The sequence below is a fragment of the Xenopus tropicalis genome, chromosome 2 (genome assembly GCF_000004195.4).
Source record: "Xenopus tropicalis strain Nigerian chromosome 2, UCB_Xtro_10.0, whole genome shotgun sequence".
NCBI lineage: Eukaryota > Metazoa > Chordata > Amphibia > Anura > Pipidae > Xenopus > Xenopus tropicalis.
This window is the reverse complement of record NC_030678.2, coordinates 63,690,153-63,699,501: the sequence shown is the minus strand read 5'-3', so window position 1 is coordinate 63,699,501 and position 9,349 is coordinate 63,690,153. Positions and strand designations below refer to the sequence as shown.

The following is a 9,349-nucleotide window of genomic DNA, read 5'->3' as shown; positions in this document are numbered from 1 at the left end:
TATGTGCAAAGGTAACTTCATCAGTACCCAGCTCAGCTCCATTCCTTTACTTTCTCTTTGCACAAGTATGCTGTTGAGGGGTGTGGCATGACATGGCACAGCAAATGAGCTTTCACTCTGCACTGTCCCTCACACATTTGTGCATCACTGAGGCAGACCAGGGAGCTAGAGATTTTGGAGGGTGGGGGATGGGAGGCTGCTTTAATAATTAGCCATAACTTTTTAACGGTGCAAAATTTTCAGAAGCTATAAATTGTCAAAACGTTTGACTAGACTTTATATTTTTAATATTTTCCATGATAGTTCCCCTTTAATGAATGGGGTTTGACAAACAACTCACTTTGGGGAAAAGTGTGAAGACACAACTGTGCATGAGTCTTAGGCTGATGCCACACGAGGCGTAGGGCTGATACTTTCAGGAAGCGGAAAAATGCTTGGCGAAAATTCAGCCCTACGCCTGCTACTTGTGCCTGCACCCGAATGAATGGAATACGCTCGGGTGCAGAAACATGTAGCCGATATATGCATGAAAACGCGAGAGAATGCAAAGTCTCGCAGTTTCATGCATATATCGGCTACATGTGCCTGCACCCGAGCGTATTCCATTCATTCGGGTGCAGGCACAAAAGTAGCAGGCGTAGGGGTGAATTTTCGCCAAGTGTTTTTCCGCTTGCCGAGAATATCAGCCCTACGCCTCGTGTGGTATCAGCCTTAAATGACCTTTATAGTTGCCAAATTTTACACTTCTTGGATTGAAGGTACTTTGGGACAGATTTTTCAAAATGCGAGATTAGATCTCAGCACAGAAAAAATCACCCATCTAGTCAACTAGATTTGATAAATATGGTTCTAAAAATCCCATAGAGGTGAATTTTTCTGTGGTTAACTCTAATCTCACCTTTTGATACATCTGCTCCTTAAGTAGTTTATTTCAGAATTATAGCTGTATAATAATAATAATAATAATAATAATAATAATATATTCATAATAATCATTCCTGAACACCAAAAAATATGTCTTTTTATCCCATTTCAGCTTTAATACTGACACTACACAGTTGTACCATTTTATTATAATACAATTTACTGTTGTTTTCTGTTACATTAAATGTTAATATCTGATATATTTATAAAATATATCTGTATGTTTACTCAACCTAAGTTAATCTGTTCATTTTTTTTTTTTTCAAGTGTTTTCCACCACGGGGAACGCAGGAAGAAACGCACCCTATTCTTCATTATGGGGCTGTACTAACACAGGCGCATGTAAGTGGCAATTGCCCTAGGCAACTCAGTGAGTGGGCATGCGCATTACCTTTGACAAAGCCCAACACAGACGAAATGTGCATCAAGTGCTTGCACCTAAAGTATTCTGAAATGGGGCAGGTGGTGTGTGAAGTGAGTGGAAGTCAGGAGACTGTGGGAATGCAGAGTATGGGGTCCAAGTAGGCAGAGGCAGGAGTCATGTGATAGGGAGAAGGGATTCATTCGGCACATACTATTTGTTATTGCTTAGTGGGGACTCTAAGAGACCAATTGTCTACTGATGCCTACATTGTGACAGACACCATGTGTAGCATGCCCACAGCTGCCATGCTAACTCTATTCACAGTGGGCTAGGACGGATGGTTGGTAGAGAGAGTGTGATTGAGGGAAGGGGATGTATTTGCTGATATACTTTTGGCCACAGTTTGAGTGATCAGTGGAATGTAAACTACAAACTAAGAAATGGTAGTAACCAAAACTTAGAAATGGCTCAATTAATTTAACCTAAATATCTCAAATGTCAGGAAATCAAGTAAATAAAATGTACCAAATACAAAAGAGAGATCCGGGTGTATAAACCCCGGATCTGTCTCACAGTTGATCCAGGTCAAATTCCCAACACCATCATATCAGCTCTCACAATGTGAAATCCTAAATGCAAAGAACTCACCGTTGTTCAGAAGTGGTTCAGGTGCTCAGAGCCCCGAACCTGTAGCTGGGGAAGGTGAAATCACGCATATGCAAAAGGGCTCCAAATGCACCGGACACAGCGGCTTGCTTAAAACTCGATTTTTATTACTCCATTTAAAAACAATACGCCTGACGCGTTTCGTGTAAATATACACTTAATCATAGGCATAACAAACACAAGCAAGAAAACATTTAAATAGTGACATAACGATGATGAGCAGGACATCAGTACCGCCCATTTAACTCTTAAACAGTTGGAGAAAATTCGATACAATCAAGTTCAATGTAGCAAGCCACACAAAGTTACACAGTAAAATTGAATCAATAATAAATATATAAGCACATGAGATAAAAGTCATAATACCCCACAGCGATGACCTTAATAAAATCAAAGTGATTAAAGTAAGAAACAATGAATAAGATCATTAAATTTCAGGTTAATTATGTCAAACATAGCAACTGATATCAAAAACAGAATTCAAACCAGTAGGATGCCGAGTGCCCAAAATAAAGATCCATTTCACCTCAAGACGCAACAGTCTATCATGCATATTTGAACCTCTTTCATCAGGGAAAACCTTGTCAATAACTTGAATCTGTAAAAAGGAAGGATCAGCATCGCAACATTGTGTAAAGTGCCTTGCAATAGGACTGTTACTACTCTTTGAAACAATGTGTCTAATGTGCTCTCGCATCCTACTTTTTAAAGAACGGATTGTACAGCCAACATACTGAATTTTACAACTTAAGCAGGTTAACAGGTATACAACATACTGTGTATTGCAATTTGCATAAACACGTATATCAAAAGATCTGCCCGTAACCGAACTCTGGAAAGTGGTGGACCGTTTCACATACGTACAAGTGATACATCTACGCGCGCCACAGATGTATGTACTTTTTGTAGCCAACCAAGTGGGTTTAGTAGGTTGTGATCTCCACAAAGTGGGAGAGAGAACATTGCCCAAAGTGGGAGCTTTCCGTGCCACAAACCTACAGCCCCCTTGTAAGATCTGTGCTAGTTGTGGATCATTATATAAAACAGGTATTAAATTGTCTATCACCTTTCTAATTCTATAAAACTGATTGCTGTAGGTAGTTACAAAAATAGGTGCAACATCGCTCTTATCCTTTTTATCACTATCAGTGACCTTATCAGCAAGTAAAGACACCCTCTCCATTCGGAGGGCCTTAATGAAAGCTGTTGAGAGAGATCTCATGGTATACCCACGATCTAAAAATCTATTGCGTAAGAGACAGGCTTGCTGAAGAAAAGCTCCATCTGTACTACAGTTCCTTCGAAGTCTCAGTGGAATGTGAATCATGCAAATTCAATAATATACAGTATTCTCCCATCTAAACATACACTCTATACAACGTTCATTTTAATTGTTTTTATTATTTGAAGGGAATGAATAGCATTTTTTAGGTGTAATCAATAAACAATATGTTTTATTTTTCTAAGGAGTCTGTTCAATATATAGCAGTACCGGCACAACTGTCCTTTGCTCCCTCATTGCTAATGCGATGAACAATTAAACAAGATAATGTGACTACTATAGAGTCGCAGCAACCACACATGAGTGGTGGAGATTAATTTCCTTACTTTTACATGCCCTCCTTGGGGTATTCTGTTAAAATAACAGTATACTTTTAACAGTCTAATTTCATAACTGCGAAGATCATATATTAGCCTGATATTAGTCACTTTGGTTTATTTTGAAATCAAGTGTAGCAATTTTCTGTATGTGGCAGTGCACAAGTTAGATGTGCTCTTAAGGATGTCCTTCCATGATCATGTAGAGTAAAGTACAATAAAAGGTCACATAAAAGCTGCTTTTCTTAAACAGTTACATTATTTTCTACAACAATAAGATCATAGATAAATGAAGGAGTTTCTAGTAAATTAGGTAACATCCACAATGAAGCAGTTTCCAACACCATACTGTAATTACAATTTCCAATTTATCTGTAGCAGTAGAGACAAAACCTACAAAAAGATGTAACATACTGTAGCACATAGCATAGTTATGAAATAGTACTTACATTTATGTCATCATTTAGCCAGTATGTTTTATAGTACTAATGGATTATTTTTATGGCCAAGTTTTAAATGCATAATCCAAGTGATCATCTCTAAGGAAATGTATTACAAATAATATATATTTGTAAATAAATATAAAATAACATTTCCTTACTAATATGAGTTTGTAAAACAAACAAAAAAGAGTATCTATGGGGTCCCCACAATCAGCTCTTTACTACAGTATGTCAGAAAGGTGCCAGCCTTTATTTATGATAAACGTATTCATTGTGAAACAGCAATTCATAGTAGATAGTTAATGCATCTCACTTTGTTTCCAAGTATACACATTTTAACCTGTTTTAGCTTCAAAAGTTTCTTCTCGGAGTCTAACACTTTATAGAGATAGCGTCCAGCCTGCCATACGCAGGCTATATGAATGGGATTTCTTATCCAAAAGCCTGATATTTCAAAAACTCTGAATTGTGGAAGGCTATTTTCAATTAAATCTATTTCAAGCAAATAATTAGATTAACATAACCATAAAGCTAGCATAAACCATCCTATTGTTTTAAATTGTTAAGTAGACTTAGGGCGAGGGCAGAAGAAGTGTTAATCCGCTTCTCTCAGCCCTGAACTTTTCTGCCTGGCTGAGAGAAGCGGCTTCCATACGCCACTCTGTGTGCGTGCATTAAAAGTTATGGCAACAGCCAGAGTGTGCACACACAGAGCAGTGCTGGTCGGCAGTCAGCCTGAAAAACGTTTGCTTTTGTGTTTTCCAGGCCAACCGCCGATCCACACCACTCTGTGGGCGCACACTCTGGCTGTTGCCATAACTATTAATGCACGCACACAGAAAGGCGTATGGAAGTGGATCCGGTTCTCTCAGCCAGGCAGAAATGCTTTGTCTGCCCTCACCCTTAAGGTATGGCGATCCACATTACAGAGAAAAACCCTCATCTAGATGCAATATGACAATACTGCAATATGACAATATTATATATTAATAATGATAATATTATTTCCTATATTCCCAATATAATATCATTAGGTTGCCAATTTTTTAGGCCACTTTTAATTACTCTAATTACTTACATCTTACTCCTGGCCTTATCTCTTATCTTTAAAAATGACACAAGCCATGGGTAGTTTTCTATAGGGAGGCTTCCGGGGCAACTCCTGCACCTTCTTCAGGCTTGGCACATGCACAGAACAGAACTCTTTCTGTTGGTGTATGCACCAAGTCACAACACCCATTTTAAAAGATCAGAAGGATGTCTGCTTGTAACTGTCTGAAAAACCAAATAGAAGAGTTGTTTGACCCTGCTTTAACCATTTCAGCTCGTTCCAGAATCAGAAACATTACACACACTATTAAAAATCTCTGTACACAGAAATTAAAACAAGTGGGAAAATGTAATAAATTGTGTCATGGAAAAATGAGGCAATGTGAACAAAAGTGAAGCAATATTTGTCTGTAACAAAAGTAGTTATTCCAGTTCTGTTGTGGTCAGTAGCAGCAACTATGCCAAACAATAAAACCTGAATTATTTAAATAATATAAGGAATGCCTTGAGGCATTTGATTCTACCTGTCATAAAGTTATAAACCTATTAGCAGAATGCTGCAGAACTTAGAACTGGAGAGTACTGGAACTGCCTGTAGAATAACTAGTAGGATGGAGACTTATGAGTCAAAGTTTCCAGCAGTTGTATACACAGAGATAACAGTAATAAAGTACAGCTAGAGACAAAGAAAGGCAAGGCAAAAAGAAAAATAGTGCAAGAGGAAACAGCAAGAATAAGAAGGACAAACTGCAGTCCCTTGCTTTTTTGACTCACCAGACCAAATAAGATGAAAAAAGAACAGCTAAAAGAAAAGAACTTTTCAGCTTATCCTATCTGTATTCACTCTGCACTCAAAGGTCAAATGGATTTGGAGTACTACCCCTTTACATATCTAACTTTATTCTGTGGTTAGTTGTTACACTATCAATCAAAATGTTTTATTACCAGAAATCTTTTTCTTTTTTTACCTGTGGTAAATGTTTGATGGTATAAATTCATTCATAGGTTAGTAAAACCTATTTGGGGAAGAAACAGGAAGCCAGAGTAATATATTTGATAGGCTGGCCTACACAATCTCTAGACCTCAACCCTGTTAAGCTCCTGTGGAAAGGGCTTAAGTAAGTAAAGTCAGAGAAAATGCCGTACAAGTCTTGCTTTGATAAGAACAGGACAGACTAAAAGTTGAAAGTGAACTTCTGTTTTAAGAATAGAATATGCTGAATATTTTTTCCCTTAGTAAATCAACAACAGCAAATTTCTAACAGACATATATTACAAAGTTGTATAATTTAGTGCTAAGAACCTATATAAAAATGAATTAAAAACACATTTCTGTGTGACTAGATGTGGAATACCCTTGTATACACAAGTAATCTCACTTTTGGGCAGGACAATTGTTTTTAATCATAGTGTCTCAGTATGTTACTAAATTTTATCTTATAGCTAAAGCATAAAAAACAGCTTCCATAGTATACCTAACCATATTTAAACTAAATACCTAATACCACTCTGAGATGTCAACCAGGCAAACCAGTTTTGTGGATAAATAAGCAGCACAGTTAGGACGCAGATGGAAATTGAGGTGGGGTCTATTTGGTGGCCACCGTGGCCTGTTGAAAGGTGGGTGTGGTTTGTGATAGACATAGTAAAATTGTCTGTTTGTAAATACTCTGAAGCCTAAAACTAGAATAAAAGGCTCTAATACACCACAAAGCTCTGGAACAAGGACAGACAATATTTCTAGTAAACAGTAACAGTAGAAAACAAAGGAGAGCAATGTTATTAACACTGTTAATTAAGCAATACATTTTTAAAGCTGTTTTAAACAGTACAGGTACACTTGACAAAGGACTTACATACAAAACTTTTTTTTTTCATATCCAAACATGTCTGCTTTTCCTGTACATTGTTTGTGCACTGAGGGTTGGTATGTATTTTCTTATGAGTTACTAAGTGTTACATGTTTGTATCTTTTATGTAAACTGGAGTCATATAAAGCATTTTTAGAAAACATAATTTAGGACCCTGTGTTGGTGCTTGAATATAATGTGTTGTGTATTGATTGATTATATTTAATGGTTTCTGTAGTCTTTTGGCCAGATATGATCTATAAGAAACCCATAATAATATTCTTCTTGTCTTTGCAATCAGTATTAAATGAATTGGTGTACCTCCTTTCCTGCTCTTTAACCAGAAAAACTAGTTTTGGTCCAAGAAAGGGTTACAAAGGTTAACCAGCTGTTAAACTAGAGCTCATTGGCCAAATGGATAATGTCATTGGGTGCTGGAAGTTTGAAATCAAAATAAACTAAGGGGCAACGATGGTTAAATCAAAATACATAATACATATAAATTCTAAAATTGCATTTTGCAAACCTGAAAAATGTCAATTCACACATACCATATTGTCCCACACTAATAAGAAACAATGATATAAATGCTTGATGCCATTTTAACATCAACTAATACTCCCAATCCACCTATCAATAAATAACAATTTTATTTAAAAGTAAGTGTACTTACTTTTAAATAAGCATTAGCGTAGTGTATGCAATGTGGGTAAGAAGAAATTCATAGTAACAGCAAGCTACTGACTACTGGCTACTGTTGCCATCTACCCCACCCATCCCCATGGCAAGTCACAGTGCTGTGCTGTCTCAATCAGCACCTACTCCCCCTCCAATTTTTCCCTCACAACTCAGAAATTTCTGCAGAGCAGATCTAAACTAAAAGCTGTGGTCATCTCCTTGCCCCACCCCCCTCAAAAAAATGTCCCTGTTACAGCTCATAAACTTTATGCAAAGTGATCAGCTCAGCAACTAAGTATCCAGTACAGATAGCTGCTACAACCCCCCCCCCCCCCCAAGTTTCCCTGCCTTCTTGAGAGCTCATAATTTCAGTAAAAAGTTATCTGTAAAGGAAGCTTGTTTGGCCAAGGGGCCAATGAGAACGCAAACCTGTGCAGACTTGTTGGAAGAGGGACCACATCAGTAGACCAGTGTGGTCTTTGTCCAGCTAAATTTCTTGCCTAACTAATTCTCAGCCAGATATTGGTCATATTCTTTGCTATGTATTCAAAATGTGCAAAAGTTCACCACTATTGTTAGATCAGTTCCACACAAGTAAATGACAGGCTGGTTGGCTGTTGAAAAACTAAGGTACTAAAGTTGTACACTAGGGGGCCCAATTATCAAAGCCTGATTGCTTCCGAATGCAAAAAAATCATATTTTTTTCAAAGTTTTCATACTGTGCGTATTTTTTGAGACTTTTTTTGTTCATTTTCGCAACTATTTCGTACTTTGCGACAAAAAGCGCAACAATTTGTTGCGCCGAGAACAAAGGTTTCGGATTCATTCAAGCTTCAGAATTCAGTGACTTTCCTTTAGCCATGTTGGAGGTGCAGAGTGCCATTGAGTCTGCCGTTTTTCCTGCCATTTACGATCGTTTGGATACGAAAATTTCGCTATTTTCAGATCGCCAATACGATATTATCGTGGTTAATACAATTTTTTTATAAGCATTTTTGTGACATTTCCCATCATCAGAAATTATCGGATCTAATTTGAAGTTTACCCATTTTGGGATTCAAACTTGTGCTTTGATGAATCAGCCCCTTGGTCTGAGCAGAAACATAAGATAGAAGAGACTGATCATAGATTCTGTAGCACATAAATTAATAAACATCATATATTTATATAATGTTTATCCATTTAAGTATTATCTTTTCACTTCCAAATGAAATGGATAGTTTTACTTCCAGTTTACTTTCAATATAATCGAGAGTGGCGTAATGACTTTGTTAGGCCCCCATGCAAAAAAAAGTCTTTGGAAGTGCCTGGCGCAGAGTAGCAAACCCCCGTCCCCCATCCCACCTCCCCACTCTCCCTCATGCTGACGCATCTGCTCAGACACATTTGCATTATAAATCCCAGCTCCCACTCTCCCACCAGAAAGACAGTGGTGATTAGAGAATTAAATGCACCAGTGGAGGAAGCAATTTGCAATTGTTATTAATATTTTTTGTTTTTTAATTTGTAGCTTTTTGTTCAGCAGCTCTTTAGTTTGGAGCTATCTGGTTCTGGTACTCTAGCAAGAAAGACTGGAAGATGAATAGAAGAGGGTCTGAATGGATATATAAATAATGAAAAAAATTTAAGGGGGGATTTATTATTGTCGCACAAAAGCCAGCATCAAAACCCCCAGAAACTGCTAAAACCACGAAGCAAAGAAAAAATTTCCAATTTTAAAAGGGAAGGGACATCTGTCATTGACTTCTACATGATCAACAGGTTTTAGCTGGAG

At 37.4% G+C, this 9,349-nt stretch overlaps 1 protein-coding gene across 1 annotated transcript in view; it reads left to right on the top strand.

Moving 5' to 3' along the window:
- The first annotated feature begins 1,188 nt into the window (after nucleotides 1-1,188).
- The window catches only part of lad1 (ladinin 1), a 33,355-nt gene continuing 25,194 nt past the window's right edge, over nucleotides 1,189-9,349 (top strand). The window contains exon 1 of the mRNA XM_031896140.1: nucleotides 1,189-1,266. Within this exon, the coding sequence (XP_031752000.1) occupies nucleotides 1,265-1,266 (2 nt within the window). The 5' untranslated portion in view covers nucleotides 1,189-1,264. The remainder of the gene's footprint in view (nucleotides 1,267-9,349) is intronic.